Source organism: Hippocampus bargibanti, linkage group LG03, assembly GCF_051943395.1.
Source record: "Hippocampus bargibanti isolate YZ-2025 linkage group LG03, ASM5194339v1, whole genome shotgun sequence".
NCBI classification, from domain to species: Eukaryota; Metazoa; Chordata; class Actinopteri; order Syngnathiformes; family Syngnathidae; genus Hippocampus; species Hippocampus bargibanti.
The window spans coordinates 10,100,804-10,123,043 of record NC_142736.1 but is presented as its reverse complement, the minus strand read 5'-3'; the positions used below and the strand labels follow the sequence as shown (position 1 = coordinate 10,123,043).

The 22,240-nt window shown below is 40.5% G+C and overlaps 3 protein-coding genes across 4 annotated transcripts in view; 1 reads left to right on the top strand and 2 right to left on the bottom strand.

The window, feature by feature from the left end:
* LOC148900263 (voltage-gated potassium channel regulatory subunit KCNG4-like) overlaps positions 1-22,240 on the bottom strand; it is a 262,500-nt gene that overhangs the window by 98,199 nt on the left and 142,061 nt on the right. The gene's annotated exons all lie outside the window — the stretch shown is intronic.
* Positions 2,251-6,169, bottom strand: sirt3 (sirtuin 3). 2 transcript variants are annotated; one of them, XM_088991869.1, is made up of 8 exons: positions 5,812-6,169; positions 5,669-5,720; positions 4,878-5,057; positions 4,550-4,782; positions 4,355-4,455; positions 4,107-4,268; positions 3,437-3,649; positions 2,251-2,753 (listed from the first exon to the last, which is right to left on the bottom strand). In XM_088991869.1, exons 1-8 carry the CDS (start codon positions 5,885-5,887, stop codon positions 2,724-2,726), a joined length of 1,047 nt encoding a protein of 348 aa, XP_088847995.1. In that variant the 5' UTR covers positions 5,888-6,169; the 3' UTR covers positions 2,251-2,723. The 2 variants fall into 2 exon arrangements, with proteins under 2 accessions (XP_088847995.1, XP_088847996.1); XM_088991870.1 differs by having other exon boundaries at positions 5,665-5,720; positions 5,812-5,890.
* Positions 5,823-15,197, top strand: psmd13 (proteasome 26S subunit, non-ATPase 13). Its single transcript, XM_088991868.1, has 14 exons — positions 5,823-5,878; positions 6,269-6,370; positions 6,748-6,826; positions 7,569-7,603; positions 7,717-7,772; positions 7,880-7,923; positions 8,000-8,086; positions 8,344-8,515; positions 8,585-8,664; positions 8,757-8,882; positions 9,858-9,920; positions 14,088-14,168; positions 14,663-14,779; positions 14,904-15,197. The coding sequence occupies exons 2-14, from the start codon at positions 6,270-6,272 to the stop codon at positions 14,997-14,999; spliced, it is 1,137 nt and encodes a 378-aa protein (XP_088847994.1). The 5' UTR covers positions 5,823-5,878; position 6,269; the 3' UTR covers positions 15,000-15,197.

Genomic DNA, 22,240 nt, shown 5'->3' with positions numbered 1-22,240 from the left:
CACCAGCGCCCCCTGTCATGAGGCAGGAGAACTGTGTGCCTCACCTATGCACACTGTTTTGATAAAAATAAAATAAACACTGTAGCAGTGACGTGCAGTCAGGGGAGGCAGGTGAGGCCGTGCCTCCCCTGTCATCATGGAAAAATGAAGTAAAAAAATACATTAAACAGTTGTATTTATTGAGTGATTTGTATTTTAAAGTTCTTCTCCATTTAACGTCACCATTTTGCTTTTTTTTTTTCAAAATCGCTGAATTTTCACATTTACCGTTCAAATACTAAGTAGAGACAAGCGGTGAGGCAGCAGCAGGCTGAGCCTCACCATGGATTGTGCAGTGACTATGCTCACTGCTGGCTTGCTCTGCAGTGAGACCGCATTGCTGTCCTTCTGCATATTGCTATTAAAGTGTTCAAATACTTTTAGTATGTGAACTAAATGTCTACAGTTTAGCTGCTGTATATAATGTAGAGTCACGTTCCATTATAAACACTGTAATACAGTGTTTATTTTATTTTAATCAAAACTGTGTGCATCGGTGAGGCACACAGTTCTCCTGCCTCATGACAGGGGGCGCTGGTGATTACAGATTCTTCTTGCGCCTCCTGGCTGCAGAATAATGGAATTAGTGATAGCAAGCTACAGTAAACAGTTAGCAAGTTAAGTGCAACCATCCAGTCATTTTTTTCGTGTTGCTTGGCCTTATTTTCAGAATGGAGGATTACATATCTAAATTGAAAGAAATAGAGAGACTTTTAAAACTGAAGAAAGATAAGGAAGGCTTCTACAAAGAAGACTTCATTTATAAGACCATAAGGTAACACGATAATCACGTTTTTTTAAATTCTTTTTTTCTATGCTACAGTGGCGACCCCTTGAAGGGAAAAGCCGAAAGGAAAAGAAGAAGTTTATATAAAGAATGCTGACATGACATTTTAAACAAAACACGTTAACTGTTGCCAATCAAATGGTAAATAAGCTACTCTGGAGAGTTCATGTTTATAAATCTGACTGTGATGACGTCAGTGCCTCACCAGCCATGAACCTCACCGCACGTCACTGCACTGTAGTACAGTGTTTATAATGTACAGTGACTGTACATTATATACACCAGCTAAACTGTAGAAATTTAGTTCACATACTAAGAGCTTTTGAACACTTTAAGAGCGATATGTAGAGGGACAGCAATGCGGTCTCACTGTAGAGCAAGCCAGCACAGTTAGCATAATGATTGCGCAATCCATGGTGAGGCTCAGCCGGCTGCTGCCTCACCACTCGTCTCCACTTAGTATTTGAACGCTAAATGTGAAAATTCAGCGATTTTGAAAAAAAAATCCAAAAATGGTGAAGTTAAATGGAAAAGAACGTTAAAGTACAGATCACTAAGTAAATATAACTGCTTAATTTATTTTGTCATTTGATATTTCCATGATGACAGGTGAGGCATTATGCCTCACCTGCCTCCCTTGACTGCACGTCACTGTATGATTGACTAGTGACTAGCCAGTCATAGTTTGCGAAAACTGACATTACACAGGCCTGCGAGCAGGCCCTGCGCATCAGCAACTTGAAATCTGATTGGTTAAAGCAATCGACATTCTGTCATCTGTCATCGAATCCATCCTGTGTTCTTCCATCACCGTTTGGTTCGGGCCGCCACAAAAATGGACAAAATCCGACTTCAACGGACAGTTAGGACGGCGGAAAAAATCATTGGCACCGCCCTACCCACTCTCGAGGACTTGCACACTGCAAGAATCCAAACTAGGGCGCGGAAAATCCTACTGGACCCTCCGCACCCTGCCCACCACCTTTTCCAGCTACTCCCCTCAGGCAGGCGCTACCGATCGATGCGCACCAAATCCAGCAGACATTTAAACAGCTTCTTCCCCCAAGCCATTAACTCTTTGAACTCTTTCAACAGTAGCCAAAATGGAACTGTATAGTGCCACTTAGCAGTTTTTTTGACAACGATACTAGTGCAGCGTGTTCTACCGGAAACAAATTCCTTGTGTGTTCTACATACTTGGCAATAAAGATGATTCTGATTCTGATTCTGATTAGTGAAAGCAACAGTCACCGACACCGCATTTAATGCGACAGGGCCTGCAGAACTGATAGTGAAGGCGTCTAGGTAGATTTCTGACCCTGGTAACAAATGATGGCTGAAATGTGATTGGTTAAAGGCTTAAATACAATAACACATATTTGGAAGCAGCACAACAGTGGAAAAGCAATGAAAGGATGCTGTAAGACAATTATGAATAATTTAATAAGAATTTATGAACAAAATTTAATTAACATCAGTCTGTGATTCAGATATTTTTAGGCCTGCAGAAAAGACCTTGCAGACACTGACAGCACACCACTGGTAATAACTCAGTGACCTATAGTCAGCATGTGCTTGTTTCCAAATCTATCATTCCATTTAAACAATAGTCGAATAAAAACGTTATTCTTGACTTTTTTATGTAATTTCAGTCATCACGGCCCTCCAGGGGAAACGGTAATTAGAAGATGGCCAGAAACAAAAATGAGTTTGACACCTTTGCTTTCAAAATTTCCAGTCTCTAAGCTGCACACAGGAAGCCCAGAGCTGAAATCAAATTGTGCACTTATGCAAAAAAAAAGGGTTTCTTTTTGGTGAAATCAGTTATTTATGTGAAATTAGTTAAAGTTGTCCACGTCGTCTTCTGGAAAAGTGTTGATCCTTTGATTATTTTTCCTCATTTTTCTACATTTGACTGTGTTGCACTCTGCAGACAAACAAAGACATATACCATTAATATATTTGTCAGTTAAAGGACAACCAACACAATTTTTTTGTTTCCTAACTGAAATCAGACAAACGTTTTCTCGCATCTAAAATACCCGAAACACACAGGCTGATATTTTAGTCAATTGCAAAACACCAATAAAATGAGTTAAAGCAGGGGTCGGTAACCTATGGCTCGCGAGCCATATATGGCTCTTTTGATGATTGCATATGGCTCGCCGGTAAAACTAAATACATATTCTCGTTTTTTTCGCCGTTGATTTCCCGTTGGGGCAGCAGTTGGCGGAAAGCGCAATTTTGATTGGATGACACTGGCCGTCAGTCGAAACAGGTAAACGCCCCTTTAAATGAGCCCCACGAGTGCACGTCAGGCATCGTCATCAACTCGAAAACAAGACTTCCTGAATATTCCGTGTGAGTCTTAAAACTTAAAATATAGCTATATGCCGTGGAACCTTTGTAAAATACGCTCAGTAGAAGTCATTTGAAGTGATTTTAAGAATTATGGACACAACTTGTCCGGAGGCGTCGGTTGTCCTTTAATGTTTCATTAAATCTCTGTCACTCAAACTTCCCATTCATTGGTCTCATAGATGTGCCAAACGAATCCTTTGTACTTTGGGAGGGTCAGTGTTTTCAGTTGCCAGTCACATGGAAACTCACTTTCTCAGCAGCATCTGTCATCAAAGCATCCAGTTCCTGAGTCCAACCGAGGGCACGGACCAAAGTTTGGACGCCAGTCACGACATCCCCCAGAAGCATAACATCATGGGGTCGACTGTTCGTCATTGCAAATGGACCCACTAATTCCCTGTTGATGAGCAACCGAGGAACAGTGGCGCGAACAGCTCCAGCCAGACTAGCGAAGGGCTCCACCTTCAGGGAGGAGAATGAACAACAGGACTGTATATAGAATCTAGTCTTGATCCAAAATTTATACTGTTTAGATTTCATTCCCACCCTCATCAGAAAGGTATTGAAAAACAGCTGGGATAAGCCCCAGCAAGCCATTGTGATAATAAAGTGGTTCAGAAAATGGATAAATCGCTAAAATTCTTACATAAAATTGACTTACTGTACTGTGTTCATGCTAAAGATGCATCACACAATTGTTCGGACACGGCTTGACCAAAGGTCCACAAAGTACAATTTGTTTTTGTTTTTTTTTTTTTTTTTTTTTCGTGCTGATGCATAAAATAGTGCATCGTCACAATTGAAAGACATTTTGTGAATCACATTCAAGTGAAAAACAAAGCAATGTTTTTCACGACTGGACTGTATGTGAAATCAAAATGGCTGGCATTTAGTTTGAGAGTTGCAATACAGAGCTCACCTCCAGTGATGTGCCCAAGATTATCAGGAGATCTGCAAGGGGAAAATCTGTGACGTACTTGAAGAAGCGAAGGGGCAGCTCCTCTCCAAAAAATATTATGTCAGGCTTTACAACACCCTTACACGTCACACATTTGGGAATCACTCCGCTCATCAAGTCTGGCTGATGGAAATCAACAACATTAAGATTTATTTTGCGATCAATTTTAAGAAATTGACTGAGACAAAATATTGAAGTGTATGACTCACACGAAGGTCCTCTCCATCATATTTCCTTCGGCAGACAGTACATGTGGCTGTAGCAAATGTACCGTGGGCCTCCACCAACATGTCCGAGGGAATCCCGGCCACTGAAAGGGAATGCAGCTTCATGTTGTAAAATAATCACTTTTTTTCATAAATGAAATGAATCAGAATAGCCAGAGATTTAAAAAAAATCCATACATCTTTCCAGGCCGTCAATATTCTGTGTGTACATTCTGAGAAGATGACCCTTCTTGTGAAGCAGCCGCACAAAATAGTGTGTGAGATTAGGCTGGTAATTTCCTGGATACAACTCTTTGGCCAGAGCAAAGAATGGTTTGGGGTTGTGATGAAAAAATGCAATTTCAAAAATAGCCTCAGCATAAGGCAGGTTATACTGCTGCAGGTTGTCATAGAGACCACTACCAGGGGACCTGCAGAGGAAATGACCACTCAACAAAGATCCCAGAACAAACACTGAATTATGTAGAAAAAAAAGTGGACAAGAAAGCATGGCGATTAATATTACCTGAAATCGGGGATGCCACTGGGAGTACTAATGCCTGCCCCTGCCATCACCACCACTCTCTTGTACTTGTGCTCCAGTATGTTATTCGCAACGTCTTTTAAAGTCTGTTGCTCGGCAGCAGCACCACCACCTCGGGAGAAAAGTCCCATAGTTGTATTCCACCGAGGAGAGTTGGTTAGTCTGAGACAATGAAAACAATGACTGTCTGATTCAACCTCAGAAAATATTCAATTAAGGAATAAACATGGGGTCACAAAGCATAGCATGTGAGCAACTAGATTGGTAATGGAACCATCCAACTGAGTTTGCTAGTCCGGTCGACTATTTTGACTTTTCAAGTGAAAACGGCAGTTGTCGCAGGGCGCACAGAGACAACCATTGCCACCCACAATAACACCTAGGCTTGTTCCATGAACCTGCCATGCACGTTTTTAGGATGTGGGAGGAAGGCGGTGTGCGTGGAAAAACACAGGGACAGGGACAACATAGCAACTTCACACAGGAAGGCCAGAATCGAACCCTGCACATCTACACTAAGTGGCCGGTGTGCTCAATCATTCATGGCGCCACCGTGTTCAATTGTGATCAAAGTTAAAACTAAATAAGACCACTTCTCAAAACACAAAAGATGGTTACTCTGAACCAACAGAATTCTTAAAAACAACAGCAGGATTTACCGTGCAACTTTGTTTCCTCTGAAATTATACTTAAAGAACTTTAAAAGTGCTGTTACTACCGCATTATGCTACACAGTAGTATTATAAAGTTTGTCAGCGTGTAGTGTTACCTACGCAGAAAGGGGTGTTTCGTCTTGAGACGGACGGAAACATCTTTGACCACGGTCTATAAAACAACACATTTGCTTTTTAGACTGTTGCGCGGTAACCTTTGCAGTGTTAAACAATAAATGTCCATCGGCTGTTTGTACACTGACCGCTTGCAGAGACAGTTCTTATTCTTGACAACCAACGGCGATACAAGGCAAATCCGGAGGTCGTCGAGTAAGCCATAGCACACACTCACTCAAACGTACACTTTGTGTTAAATTAAACACGCTTAGCATTTAGCCTTAATGACATTTCTATGAGCCACGAGAAATTTCCTTAACCTTTTCTTAAAGTCTATGTTGTTTATTGCGTGGCCTCAATAACGCACAGTAATATAGTAACTTAAATGTTTTAAATAAATCTCATAGTTACTGATCCTTTAGAAAAACATTTATTAAACAACGTAAAGGTGTGGAATCGTAAATAGATACGGCTGCACGCAAAAAAATATTTCCCATAATTCCTCATGCCCCGGACACCAACAACACCACAAGCTGCTTGACGGTAGCTGAAAACTATTCACGTAGATCAGCACGAGTTTAGTTATTATCATTGTTTCGCCAGCATGAGAGACGTGACCGGGTACCTCAAACAGCAGCAGAGCAATAGCTCAACGCCGGAGATGGCCACTGAATGGCACACACTGGAGGATTTGCACAACAAAAGGTAAAATTGTTGTCTGCTAATGTTAGCTTTTGCTAGCGTTAGCAATCTCGTTCAATTGAATTGCTCGCTGAGTCATGCGCGTACCTAGCATTATCCAATTTTGTGAATAATTTTTGCTCATATTGGCAGGACAGCGAATTCCCCGAGTAATGACTCCCCAAATGATCTCTATACAAGGACGGCGTTAAACGTGATACTTTCTATCTCGTACATATAAAACATGAAAATCGGCGTATTTTAAAGTACAGTATAATGTAAAAGTATAGCTCCTCGGAGTCGGAAATTCAAAAGTATGAAACTGTACTGATCAGACATTCTCATTATATGTTTGAATGCATTTTTTGCCACTTGTCTGTCTGTTTTGGATAATTTGATAGGTTGTGGCATCAGCTGACACTGAGATTGACAGATTTCGTTAAAGATCCTTGTTTCAAAAACGGAGATGGCCTTATACAGGTAAACAGTAAACACCAACAGACGTTGTTTTCCCCATTATTGTTCCATTGATTTTATTTGACTGATATTTTAAGTGAGATTCACTGAGAATGTTGTGTTTTACAGGATAAATTGTTCACATAACAGGTTGCAGAATGTTGTACATTATGAAAAGAAAAATACCAGGATCACTTTTAACATATAATTTGATGTACATTTAAATGTATTTTGTGCATTATTATTCCATAGTAAAAACGTTTAGTGTATGCTGCAGCTGTGAATGTCTATTTCTGGTGAAAGAAAATGAAGAAACCAATTCAAGTATTAGCTGATGAGGTGATACCGGGGGGAGTGGGGGTAATAGGCCAATCGTTAGTCAGGAATGTAGGAACAATCAGTGGGGCCACAGGGGGGGGTCCCGCGCCCCCCCCAACCTGAGAGTAGGGACCTATCATAGCTGTGTCCGGCGCCACTAGGTCTGGACATTAGGGATATATAAATGGGGCCGATACGACCAGTCAGACTTTAGTTCGCTGACGAAGTCTCTTGGATAGGAGGCGAAACGTCCGAAACCTTCACTTTTGTACAGATGACGGCTGAAGAAACCTTCTCATCGATGGACCACTCCTGTACGACTGAGAGCTTACACAGACGTTAGCTATTAAGACAAATTGTTTTAATTTCGTAAACACACAAAGACACGCTCACACACAAAACTGTACTTTACATTTCCCAATTTTATCAGTCCTATTTTGTTTTTCAGCTTTATGAAAACTTCATCAGTGACTTCGAACACAGGTGATCAACAAAAACGATTACAAGACTGCCAAGGAGTAACAGTCCCTCAGCCTGTTAATGTATTGTCTCTTGATTTTTTATGGTATATCTCAATAGTTTTTATCATTTTGTAGAATCAATCCTTTGTCCCTCATGGAGATCATTCTCTACGTTGCTAGACAGATGACAGGTAAGAACATAGTCATTGAGAAAACAATATTTAAAAAAATAATAATAACAATTAAAAAAGGATTAGTCTTGTATTTTATGAAGGATTAATAAAACACTTGTTTACAGATCCCAAAGATGCCATCACTTTTCTTGAGAAGACAAAGGAAAAAGTAGGTCATTAATACAACCACAACAAAAGTCTCACTACGTAAACAACACAATTTGATAAAACTGTCTGTGTTTCAGGTGAAAAGCAGTGAAGAAGCTGTCATTCTCTGTAAGACGTCCATTGGCAGTCTCAAACTTGAAATTAATGATCTTCCAGCAACAAAGGTGGGAGGAGCTTCAAATAAACATTAGTGCTGATTTTTCGACTGTTCAAAGCAGAAGTTTTTTGTTTTTACAGTAACATGACAAGTTAATTTTCAGGATTTTTTTTTGCAATATTGAACGCATTTAATTCTTCTAAAACAACTTAGCGTGTTGCATTGTCTTCAAGAAAGACATTTACTTCTGCAAACTTTGCTTATCTCACATCGCCCTAACCTGATGTAAATTCATACATTTCATCCCGTTTTTTCCTCTTGTAGAAAATAATCGAGGAGGTTGAAGAAATGTTGAATAATTTGCCAGGTGTGACATCGGTGCACGGCAGGTTTTATGACCTCTCAAGCAAATATTATCGTATCATTGGGAACCACGCCTCCTATTACAAGGATGCTCTGAGATACCTCGGTTGTGTGGACATTAAAGATCTCCCAGGTGAGCTCATGCATGGAGGGAATGCAAACTGGAAGATGGATAACAAAGTAATACATGGTGACTTCACAGAGACGGAGAAGCAGGAAAGAGCCTTCACGTTAGGACTCGCCGGTCTTTTAGGAGAAGGCGTGTACAATTTTGGCGAACTGGTTGGTTGCACTCGAAATCTTGGCTGCGTGACGTTTTCACAATATCAGTCAGTACGTAGTGGTCATGACTGTGTGCTGCTTATTGTGTCTAGTTGATGCACCCTGTGCTGGAGTCCCTGAGAAACACAGACAAGCAGTGGCTGATTGACACACTGTTTGCATTCAATGGAGGCAATGTAGAAAAATTCCAAGGCTTCAAGTCTGCATGGGGCCAGCAGGTTTGTTTCATTCAGATCATTCAACCACCTGCACAATGTCTTTTGGGATCCAAACACTGAAATGAATGGTGAGCCAGTTTCCACAGCAATCAAATCTCCCAAATGTATAAATCTCGCTATTATTATGCCGTACTGTGTATTGCAATTTTTAAATTCCACAGACCGTAATTTGGAACGAGAAACAAAACCAAACTCAAAGCACAACACCCTAAGCCACATGTGTTGTCAAACTCACAACCCAGGGGCCAGACATGGCCCAGTACATCATTGGTTTTGGTCTGTGAAAGCAAATCAAGCATGTCAACTTCTGTGACACTTGCTAAAAGTTGTCATAAGTAATAAATATCCATCCATCCATTTTCCGGTCCGCTTCATCTTCACAAAGCATGCCAGGGGTTTGCGGAGCCGATCCCAGCCGTCTTCAGGCAGAATGCAATGGACACCCTGAACCGGTTGCCAGCCAATTGCAGGGCACAAATAAATGAACAACCATCCCTACGTCGGGACGATTTTGACTGTTCAATGAGCCTCGAATTGAACCTGGTACCTGTGCACAGTGAGGTCGCTGCATTAACCACTGACTCAACACGCCACCCAGCAATAAATAGTAGTGTTGAACTATTGCAAGCCTTGTATTGTTACATTCTCACAGTAACTCGAACAATTGAAGTTGAACAAAGTATTGTTCTTGGCTTCTGAATTTAAATTGAGTTATCCATTAATTTGATGTGTACTGTCTATCTAAGAATAGGAGGCTGTTATTCATCATATTATATTTCATAATGGTTTCTCAGTCAAAATGGATATTTGTGGGTACATGTAACTTAAATGTCGTAATCGTTCATGTTGTAAAAATCCCCCCAAAAATGTTTCCTTTTTGTTGGCAATTTTGAATCAGACTACAATGCACTTTCATGTTCCCCAATTTGATGGCTCAATTTGAACATTCCTCCTTCCACCTCTCTTGGTTTTTAGCCTGACCTTGCAGCACATGAAGTCAAGCTGATGCAGAAGATCCAACTTCTCTGTGTGATGGAGGTGAGAAGCATGTACTTTAAGGTGCTGGTTGAAGTGCACGAGTTGATAAGTGTCACAGTGCAAGCCTAGAAATTCATATTTTTTCTTACCAGCCAGCCGGACTAGTTACCTTGCAATGTTACTAGCCAATCAGAAAATCAACGAGCCAAAATGTGTCTGATCTCAGTAAGTTCGTCCTTGTGTAAAAATGGCACAGAAGACTACAATTGTTCATAGTTAATAATATTTATTGTATTTCAAGAATATTTTGATACTGTTGTTCAATAAAAAAAAGACTAATTCCGACCACCACAATAAAATAAAAAAATAATCAGGACATTGCAAAACTTGGCAAATACATATTAAAGAAAAATAAATAAAAATATATTTACTTTACTGAGATACTTCACATTGGACTACAAACTGACTAGACAACAATGCAATTCTATACTTAAAATACCCCTATAATCATGAGCACCTTGATATTGAATAATTCCAAAGATATTTAGCACCAAAATGTAATGCAGTGAGACCTCAACTTACGAACTTAATTGGTTCCCAGACAGTGTGTAAGGCGAAAAGTGTGTATCTAAAAAAAAAATCCCATAGGTAACCATTAATATGAGAATAAGCCGTTCCCGGAGATTTACATCCATCCCTCACCGTTTGTGAGCTATACAGTCCGGATTTGGTCATCCTTTAATTATTATCTCCTGCTTCGATTGAAAGTCCAGTTGAGAAAATTCTTTCAATTTACATATGTAATCCTCCATTCTGAAAATAAGGCCAAGCAACATGAAAAATGACTGGATGGTTGCACTTAACTTGCTAACTGTTTACTGTAGCTTGCTATCACTAATTATATTATTCTGCAGCCGAGGAGTCGCAAGAAGAATAATCACCAGCACCCCCTGTCATGAGGCAGGAGAACTGTGTGCTGAGTTCATATGCTTGTAAATAGAGTTCATATGCTTGTGAATATGACTGTGATGACGTCAGTTTTGATAAAAATACAATAACATAAAACAAACACTGTTGTACAATGTTTATAATGTACAGTGACTGTACATTATATACACCAGCTAAAGTGTCGAAATTTAGTTCATCTACTAAAAGTTTTTGAACACTTTAATAGCGATATGCAGTGGGACAGCAATGCAGTCTCACTGCAGAGCAAGCCAGCACAGTTAGCATAGTGATTGCGCAATCCATGGTGAGGCTCAGCCGGCTGCTGCCTCACCGCTCGTCTCTACTTGGTATTTGAACGGTAAATGTGAAAATTCAGCGATTTTGAAAAAAAATCCAAAAATGGTGATGTTAAATGGAAAAGAACTCTGAAGTACAAATCACTCAATAAATATAACTGTTTAATTTATTTTTTCATTTCATATTTCCATGATGACAGGTGAGGCACGGGCTCACCTGCCTCCCCTGACTGCACATCACTGATCATAAGCCTGTCAAATGTTACCTTGTGAAGCGTTTGGATCATTCTTTCGGCGGGCCTACTACTGATAAATAGCTGTACGGGCAGTCTCTGCAACCACTGCCTGACAGAGATTTTCACTGCCCTCGTTTGCGACGACACTGTCATACTTGAAATTGCCACTGCCGTCTACAATCTCAGATTTCTTCGTCAAATTGCGGTTTTTATAAAACACAGAACACAGGGTACAATACATGAGTCGGGCAGTCGCGTCGTAATGAAGCCAGGACCGGCCGTGCTCCCGTGAAGACTTGTAAAGCCTTTGGCGTTATTCTGTCCGTATTCTTTGTCAGCAACCCTTTTCTCTTCTGACCTAGGTCGCTGCTTCCCCGTTTCAAGTGGCGGCTTAACACCTTTCAGAAAATTCCACATTACAAAGCTGTTTTGACAGTTTAAGGTGTAAACACGAAAGACGTGTATTTATATGCACGATAATATAGTCACTGTTGAAATCTGGTTGTCGCATCACGTGAGAGTATGCGAGACTCAACGAGATGCGTCATACACATGCGCAGCGGTAATACATTCAACGGCACATTTATGATTTGTTTACATGTACTGGATGGAGATTCGGTTAATGCTGTGTTTGTATTTTCTACTTAAAAACATGTTTTTTAGAATATATTTTCAACTAGTTTCAACCTGGCTGGCTAGTAACTGAATGAACTCACCTAATGGGAAATGAAGTTGCCTCGGGCGACCGGACTACCGTGAATTTTGAGCCCTGCAGTGCATCCGAGTGAACACTAGCTCAACAGAATTTCCATTGAATTTAGTGAGACAATTTACTTCGCTTCACGACCAGTCAGAGAACAAATGATGAACCTGAACTGAAGGTCCATCTTACAGTTTTTTCCTTGTTACGTTCAAACCCTTTCTGTATGACAGATTTGTCTATGTGACATATCACATGATTTGTGATCTGCATTTTATAGTGATTGTTCTTTTGTGGATTTTTATGGCATACTTACTGAATATATTCTGCCTGCATTCACAAAAGGAGTCGGTCACCGATGATCTTTGCAGCCAATTAGTGAACAACAGAAAAACAACGAAACAAAAAGAGCACACCCACGCAGACCTGCAAGGGCCACAACTCACACAGTCGCTCAATTACTGTTAAAATAAAACATGTCAGTCTGAAGAAAGATCTACAGTAATTACTTCAAGGACAACTGACATAATTTTTTGTTTCCGAACTGACATCAGAAAAACATTACATACAGTGACGTGCAGTCAGGGGAGGCAGGTGAGGCCGTGCCTAACCTGTCATCATGGAAATATCAAATGAAAAAAATAAATTAAACCGTTATATTTATTTAGTGATTTGTACTTTAAAGTTCTTTTCCATTTAACTTCACCGTTTTTGGATATTTTTTTTCAAAATCGCTGAATTTTCACATTTACCGTTCAAATACTAAGTAGAGCCGAGCGGTGAGGCAGCAGGCGACTGAGCCTCACCTCCATGGTGAGGCTCCCATGCAGACATTGCACAATCCATTTGCGCAATGACTATGCTAACTGTGCTGGCTGTTCAAACACTTTTAGTATATGAACTAAATTTCTATAGTTTAGCTGGTGCATATAATGTAGAGTCACTTTACATTATAAACACTGTACTACAGTGTTTATTTTTATCAAAACTGTGTGCATAGGTGAGGCACACAGTTCTCCTGCCTCATGACAGGGGGTGCTGGTGATTACAGATTATTCTTGCGCCTCTTTGGCTGCAGAATAATAGAATTACTGAGAGCAAGCTACAGTAAACAGTTAGCAAATTAAGTGCAGCCATCCAGTCATTTTTTTCGTGTTCCTTGGCCTTATTTTCAGAATGGAGGATTACATATCTAAATTAAAAGAAATAGAGAGACTTTTAAAACTGAAGAAAAGTAAAGAAGGCTTCTACAAAGAAGTTATTGATGCCTTTCTTCAGAAGGAGCATGGACTTCATTTATAAGTAAAAGTAACACAATAATCACGTTTTTTTTTATTCTTTTTTTTCTATGCTACAGTTTATATCAAGAATGCTGACATGACATTTTAAACAAAACATGTTAACTGTTGCCAATCAAATGAATAAGCTACTCTGTATAGTTCATATGCTTGTAAATATGACTGTGATGATGTCAGTGCCTCATCAGCCATGAACCTCACCGCACGTCACTGGTTACATAGCATCTAAAATACCCAAAACACACAGGCTGATATTTTTAGTCAAATGCAAAACACCAATAACAATAACTTAAAGTTGCCCAAAACTGCCACAAATGAGCTCAAAACGTAGTGTCACAGAAAATGCAAAAGACAGCGACAAAGCTCTGTTAGAAATGGGCTGATTTGTCTGCTGGGAATTTGTGGAAACTTCTTTATGCGTGTTACCGCAATTGGCTGCGACAAACAACGATTCACCATCGCGTTATTTATGTAGTTTTCCTTCTTATTTCGCGATCAACACGGTGTTTCCAGGTGAAAAAAGTACCCAAAATGCATTGTGTGTCGCTTTCTCGGTCACGGGCATTCCCTCCGTGAATCGTCATCAACTCGAAAACACGAATATTCAGCACGAGTCTTAAAACGTAAAATATAGCTATATGCGGTGGAATCTTTGTACTATTTTTCACATACTGCATTACAGCACGTGAAAAAAGTCCTATGTGAACACACACTACTTCATGATCAATCTTTTCTTTGTTGTACTGCAGATGACTTTCACGCGTCCAGCAAACCACCGGCAGCTGACCTTCACAGAAATTGCACAGAGTGCCAAAATCCCTGTAAATGAGGTTTGTGGGATAATCATTCTCGACCATCTCCATTTCGCATGCACCATTTTCAAGTTGGAAAAGATCAATGAAATTTGGGCACACTGAGCGAGACAGCAACTGACCTGAAAGATGAGATCATGGCAAGAATGAAGGCTGGGAAACCTTTGAACTGATTACATCGGCTATGTCAAGTACAACCTGAAAGTCTTATGCAGCACCGAGAGTGATGCCTCTTTAATCTAAAAACTGCTTCATAAAACAAGGGTGCAGAAAGTGCTTCAGATTGAATGACTGTCTGTGTCTTTTGTGTTGTGTCACATTTTTTGTTAGTTGTTTTTCTGTTGTTGTTTTGACTGAAAGATAACGCTACGAGAGTGGCTGCCTTTACAGCAGGTCCTGTATTTTGTTTTTGTACTTCTTCCTTTGCTTTCCTCATACTTTCATCACTTGGCGGCTGTAAAATGTACATTTCTCCAGTGAGAGACTAATAAAGTTGATTTTTTTTTTCACAGGTGGAACTTCTGGTGATGAAGGCTCTGTCAGTTGGCCTCATTAAAGGCAACATTGATGAGGTGGACAAGAAGGTGCAGATGACTTGGGTGCAGCCAAGAGTGTTGGACTTGCAGCAAGTGAGGCTCACATTTTTTCAGTCACTTTTTTTCTTTATATTGATTTACTTAGTTGGTTTTCAAATCAATAAATTGTATATCTGTTGGTTGACGTCATCTAATTGTGTCATGCTTACCAATTCAGATCAAAGGTATGAAGGAGCGTTTGGACTTCTGGTGCGGAGACGTGAAGAACATGGCCATGCTAGTGGAACAACAAGCTCATGACATTCTCACCTAAGACCTGGTGAAATAATACCGACTTCCTTCAATGACCAGTCAAGCCAGTTTTCGTTTTTTTTTTCTTTAGGTCTGCATCCTTTCGGTTAATGTCACTTTTCATAACTAATTGTTGTGTTATACAAAAGAAACTTGCTTGTAGTATTATTTTAATATGGACAAACTGTCCACAACCATAATAAAATGTCCACCAACGTCATATTTCTGTTATTTTTATATACCGTGACTCAAATGTGTTCCCCAATTGCAAATCGCTATAATAATAATACATTTCATTTTAAGCGCCTTTCAAAGCTCTCAAGGACACTTTACAGTCACAGACAAGCATAGGTACTATATTAAATAAAATACAATACAGTAAATAAAATACAGTTATAAATAGAAACAAGAGAACGAGCTACACAGAAAATGTCATTTTAAATAGGTGGGTTTTGAGATGGGATTTGAAGGTGGGAAGAGAATTGATGTTACAGTACCAATGTTGGGAGGAAGTGTGTTCCAGAGTTTGGGGGCAGATTAGCTGAAAGCCCTGTCCCTCATCGTGCTGAGACAGGCAAGGTATACAGGGCATACAGAGGTGGAGGAAGAGGATTTGAAAGAATGCGAGGGAATAGAAATTTGAAGAAGGTCAGATAGGTAAGGGGCGGCAAGGTTATGGATAGCTTTAAATGTATAAAGAAGAATTTTAAAGTTGATTCTATATTTGACCGGGAGCCATTGGAGCTCTTGGAGGGTGGGGGTGATGTGGTGAAAGGATGAGGGTCTGGTGATGATCCGGGCTGAAGATTTCTGGACGAGTTGAAGTTTGTGGAGAAGTTTCTGAGGGACACCTACTAGAAGTGAATTACAATAGTCCATTCGGGAGGTGACAAGACTATGAACGAGGATAGCAGTGGTGTGAGGGGTGAGAGACCAATCCAAATTCCAATGTGGTTGGAACATTTTTAAAAAAATAAGAACACTGTACAATGATTTGAAAATCTTTTTCAAACTAATCTCAACTCATTATTTTTACTGTGCTGACATATTCAATTGAATAGACTACAAACATTTAATGTAAAAACGGATCAAGTCTCAAACTCTTGCATTGTTCACTCTTTACAATTTGTACTGCGATATGGGTATGTTGATGTCACTTTTTAAACACTGAATAAGCATTTTGGAAATGAGGAAACTAATTGTGGAAACAACTCACCCCCCTTTGTTTCTAAATGTACAACTTCAGTTGCTCAACACTTCCATATTTTGTGCATAATATTGCCCTATAAATTTTCAATGCGAGACATGTCTGGACTGCCGGCAGACCAGTGTGTTGTCATATGTGTAGAAAGGATGTGGCCAGGTCATATCTTGCTGAAATATGTAGGGATACCTCCAAAAAGAGGCTGCTTGGCTTGAAGCATATGCATGTCTGTCCAAAACTTGTATGGACCATTCAGCATTAATGGTGCCTTCACAGATGTGCAAGTAACCAGATGATGGGCACTAACACACCTCTATACTGTTGCTAATAGATTAATAAAATATAACACAGCCAATGTAAGAAGGGTATTATTGTACATGGGATAATATTTGGGTTTAAATGTCAGTTCGTGTTTCTTATCGATTTTAGGATAGTGTGGAGTGTCAAGCCTTTGCGTTTAAATTTTTTTTTTAATGTGTGCTTGTGGACGTACAACCACATATCCTTGACGAGGTCTTAGGTTAAACTTTCCACCACAAAGTTCTAGTTCCACAAAACATTTTCTGGAGGTGGTCACAGTATCACCTAGTGCAGGGGTCGGGAACCTATGGCTCGCGAGCCATATATGGCTCTTTTGATGATTGCATATGGCTCACCGATAAAACTAAATACATATTCTCGTTTTTTTCGCCGTTGATTTCCCGTTGGGGCAGCAGTTGGCGGAAAGCGCAATTTTGATTGGATGACACTGGCCGTCAGTCGAAACAGGTAAACGCCCCTTTAAATGAGCCCCACGAGTGCGTTTCAGCTTGAATGCACCGTAGCATTAGCCTTTGAGGAGAGAAAATGTTCTGATTCTAATTTCCAATGAAACAACACCATCGATGAAACCGTCGAATGTAAGTGACATTTTAACAAGCCCAATGTTGACGTTAGCATCAATATACTTCTGCGAGAAACAGCAGAAAGCAAGTGTGCAAGCTAATGAGCCATGTGCGGGCTAGCTAGCAGTAACTTCGCCTATGCACCCGGCCACTTGACTTTCATTCTGATCGTTTGGCACTTTTTTTTATCAATCATGAGGAACGGAAAACTATTCATATTAATTGTGATTATTATCACAAAGTCATTTTAAATAATATATTCTGACATTTTGTTGAAATCACGTGCGTGCGCGTTTGCCTGCGCGTGTCTGTGTGTGTGTGTGTGTGTGTGTGTGTGTGTGTGTGTGTGTCTGTAGCTCTCACTCAAAAACATTTCTAAATAATTTATTTTTATGGCTCTCTTCGTCAAAAAGGTTCCATGACATCAAATCAAAGAAAATAACTACACACTGCCAAAAAGAAAATAATTTAATACAACCCAACAACAGTGGTCGAGTGGTTAGCACAGCGGCTTCACAGTGCAGAGGTCGCCGGTTCGCGTGCCAGTCCGGCCCTGTGTGGAGTTTGCATGTTCTCCCCGGACCCGCGTGGGTTTTCTCCGGGTCCTCCGGTTTCCTCCCACACTCAAAAAAAAAAAACATGCATGGCAGGCAGATTGACCACTCCAAATTGTCCCTAGGTGTGAGTGTGAGAGTGACTGTTGTTTGTCCTTGTGTGCCCTGCGATTGGCTGGCAACCAATTCAGGGTGTCCCCCGCCTCGTGCCCGAAGACAGCTGAGATAGGCTCCAGCAACCCCCGCGACCCTAATGAGGAATAAGCGGTACGGAAAATGAGATGAGATGAGATGAGACAACCCAACAACAACAACAAAAAAAATCCCAAAAACTGACAGTACCTGAACTAGATTGGTGCTGTTGTAAATGGATGGATGGGTCGACATCCTGTTGCAAATGATGATCTTTTCCATCCATCCATTTTCCAGACCGCTTCATCCTCATTAGGGTCGCGGGGGGTGCTGGAGCCTATCCCAGCCGTCTTCGGACACTAAGCGGGGGACACCCTGAATTGGTTGCCAGCCAATCGCAGGGCACACAAAGAGAAACAACCATGTGCTCTTACACTCACACCTAGGGATAATTTGGAGTGTTCGATCAGCCTGCCATGCATGTTTTTTTGGAATGTGGGAGGAAACCGGAGGACCCGGAGAAAACCCACGCATGCTCAGGGAGAACATGCAAACTCCACACAGGGAGGCCGAACCGGGTCTTGAACTCGCAACGTTTGCACTGTGACGTCGACGTGCTAACCACTGGACTACCGGGCGCCCATGATGGTGTTGCCTCAGATTTTATCTTCAGAAGATACTAAAAGTAGAGGAGTAGCAGTACGTTACATTGCAGGAGTTTCTGAAAAACTACAAAGAGTCCTTTGTCCACACAAAATTCCTACTTATTTCAAACCGATAAACACTTTAAGGCACAAATTAGTGCATCCAAAAGAATAGACTGCCAAATGAAAAACAAAGTAATGTAGTTTATTCAGTACATTGTAAAAATGAAAATTGTAAAGAGCAATACATAGGGGAGACTAAACAGATTCTAAAAAAAAGACTTTAGCAACATCGCAAGGATAATACTAGTGGGCCTCAATCGGCAGTACATATGCACCTAAAAGCTAGCAACCACTCATTTGATGACAATGAGGTTTAAATCTTAGCGAAAGAACATAGATGGTTTGAAAGGGGAGTAAAAGAAGCGATTTTCATAAAACAGCTAAATCCTTCACTAAACTGATATGGTGGGGTGAGGTTCAATTTGGATCCTGCTTAGGCAACATAGGATTAGTCATGCTGATGAGGTGATACCGGGGCCAATTGGGCAATCAGGAGAGTCGTCAGTCAGGACAATAGAAGCTATCAGTGGAGCTGCAGGGATTAGTCCTCTGCTCCCCCCACCCTGAGAGCAGGGACCTATCATAGCAGCGTCCGGCACCGCCATGTCCGGACAGTAGGGATATATATTTAGGGCCTATACTACCAGTCAGACTTTAGTTCGCTGAAGAAGCATCTTGGATAAGAAGCGAAACGTCCGACACCTTCAAAGAAGTACAGATGACGACTGAAGAAACTTTTTCATCGATTAAGTAACGAAGCGCGGAGAGTGAAACCTGTACCGGAAGTGACAACAAACCAATGTAATGAATGTCAAGAAAATAAAGCACAGCCTTCTGCTTGTCAACTATAGGATAGCAGTTATAAACAAATGTATCCGCAGCATTTACAGTTACCCACTTTCTTTTCAGCATGCAAGCCACTTCTAAAATCACCATGTGTCAATGATCTAGATCAGGGGTGTCCAAAGTCGGTCCTCGAGGGCCGCTGTCCTGCCTGTTTTCCAGCTCTCCCAGGAGCAACACACCTGATTCAAATGATCAGCTCATCAGCCAGCTCTGAAGCAGCAGCAAAATGGTCCCGATGATATGAATCAGGTGCGTTGCTCCTGGGAGAGCTGGAAAACAGGCAGGACAGCGGCCCTGGAGGACCGACTTTGGACACCCCTGATCTATCTATCTATCTATCTATCTATCTATCTATCTATCTATCTATCTATCTATCTATCTATCTATCTATCTATCTATCTATCTATCTATCTATCTATCTATCTATCTATCTATCTATCTATCTATCTATCTATCCATCCATCCATCCATCATCCATCCATCCATCATCCATCCATCCATCCATCCATCTATCTATCTATCTATCTATCTATCTATCTATCTATCTATCTATCTATCTATCTATCTATCTATCTATCTATCTATCTATCTATCTATCTATCTATCTATCTATCTATCTATCTATTCATTCATTCAATTTAAAATCGACTTTAATTCTTTACCGCTACAATGAATATCAATATACCTTGCATGACTGCATGAACCCGCATTGTGGTCAACTTGCGTGATACAACGGTCAGTCGACCTCCACCACCATCATGTCAGGTGGCAGTTGCGACACACCCTCGCGGTGATGTTTAGGTGAATGCTTCATCCGTCCTGAGAGTCATTCTTCGGTGGAACGCCCGCTTCCACTCGGACCGCCCACTGTGCAGCAAGCTCGTTACTCTGTCGGCCTGTGGGATTGGTCTAAAAGCCGAGTTCTCAATTGTCTGGAGTGCTTTTTGTGTGTGTAAATACCATACCTGTCAATGTATACGGTTTCCCCATATTTTATACGTTTTTTTCATCATTTTGAATTGTTTTACGCCGTATAACAACTTTTATACGATATATATATATATATATATATATATATATATATATATATATATATATATATATATATATATATATATATATATATACAGTAAAGTCTCGTTATATCGATATTGGATATATCGATAGTCCCGGTTATATCGATACTATTTCTATGCACGCACGGAGAAAATTACATGCAAGCAGGGTCGGATATATCGATAGTCCCGGTTATATCGATATTTTTCCGGACTCCCTTGAATATCGATATAACGAGACTTTACTGTATTTTAATAAGACCGATCTTGTTTTACCCATTTCGGCTCTAATCCGAATTGTCTCGGTCACTGGTAGCAAAGGACAACGCGTTCGTCAATTATTAATATTGTCACGTGTCCGCGGTATACCAGCAAAAGTTATCCTCAATCAGGCATTTATTTTCTGCGGTTATCGAGTCTTTGTCGATGAAGCATGATATGCGCGTCACATTGTTTTCGTTTAATTTTGTATTTCCGTTTCCGTATTTGAAGTCCGGCATTTGTGTTGCAATCGAGGAATCAACTAGTTAGTTATCATGTAGAATTAAGCATGGGAGAACCGCCAAGTAAGAAGAGAAAAACACTAGGATCGGGTCGCCACCAAAAAGAATGGGCGTGTCTCCAAGGTGAATACGCTGGATGGATAAGATCGTCGACGAAAGGTTCCGAGTAACAAGCACGTAAAAGTTGCTGCAAGTGGATTTTACGATCTAAAGAGCCACTTTAAAACTGACGGACACATGGAAAATGTAGCCAAAGGCAAGTCTCATGTTCCATTGACCAAACACTTCGTATCTAGAATCATTAATAAGGGGAGCAAAAGTAATACTCGATCATATGTATTGATTTTATTTATCACTGCGTACGGTCAATTATGAAAGCATAATGTGCGCATGTGCGGTAAACTACTTCCGCTTGTGTTAGCGTTTTTTTTTCATCATTTCAAATAATGGACGGCGTACTACAACTTTTATATGGGAATTGTAATCATTGATAAGGGCAGCTATTAGCCAAGGTTGACTGGTATGAAATACACGCACACACAAAAAGTACAAATAAAATAAAGTCTTCTTGTCACTCTGTATTGAATGGCTCGCTTTTTTATGTTTCCCATTATTTAATTTAAGTTTAAAGGACAACCGACGTCACTTTTTTGTTTTTTAACTGACACCAGAAAAACGTTTTATAGCATCTAAAATACCCAAAACACGCAGTATATTTTTAATCAAAGGCAAAACACCAATAAAAATGACTTAAAGTGTCCAAAATCTGCAAGTTGAGCTGCGAATTGGGCATTTTCAGAAAGTCCCGCCCCCATTTTGTGACGTCACGCCAAGACGTCTAGCATTGCTTGTGAATCAAAACAATGTCTTCAGATTCGGAGAATATGCTTTCTTGTTACACATCCAGTTATGAATATGATTCAAATCTGTGAAGAGCAAAGGATACATGTTTGCAATCGATTAAAGAATGTATTTGGGCCATTTTGAGGCAACATTGGGGGAAAATCTCTCACAAAAAAAAAGAGGCACAAAATGGCGACCTCCTGTGGCCACCTTCGTTTCCACAGGCTGATAAATTCTTAAATGGCGCTTGGTCGCCCTCTGGCGGCTTTTGGGTGCAACACGAGTTCCCCAGACCAAACAACTACAGCAAAATACATTGGCGTGATGGAAGGACAATGCGACAATACGTCCTTTTCACGGTCAGCAGTCGGTCCTTTTCTGATGTCACGTGAGGACTCGTCACCAACTCAAAAACAAGACTTCCTGAATCGATGAGAAGGTTTCTTCAGCCGTCATCTGTACAAAAGTGAAGGTTTCGGACGTTTCGGACGTTTCGCCTCCTATCCAAGAGGCTTCGTCAGCGAACTAAAGTCTG

Bases quoted from the DNA above. Each gene is read 5' to 3' on its own strand.
- psmd13 (XM_088991868.1), top strand. From the start codon at position 6,270: ATGAGAGACGTGACCGGGTACCTCAAACAGCAGCAGAGCAATAGCTCA. The intron at 6,371-6,747 runs GTAAAATTGTTG...ATAATTTGATAG, and splicing joins GAGGATTTGCACAACAAAAG to GTTGTGGCATCAGCTGACAC. The intron at 8,665-8,756 runs GTTGGTTGCACT...TATTGTGTCTAG, and splicing joins TGTACAATTTTGGCGAACTG to TTGATGCACCCTGTGCTGGA.
- sirt3 (XM_088991869.1), bottom strand. From the start codon at position 5,887: ATGGCTTACTCGACGACCTCCGGATTTGCCTTGTATCGCCGTTGGTTG. The intron at 5,721-5,811 runs GTCAGTGTACAA...GTTGTTTTATAG, and splicing joins AAGAACTGTCTCTGCAAGCG to ACCGTGGTCAAAGATGTTTC. The intron at 4,269-4,354 runs GTGAGTCATACA...GATTTCCATCAG, and splicing joins ATGATGGAGAGGACCTTCGT to CCAGACTTGATGAGCGGAGT.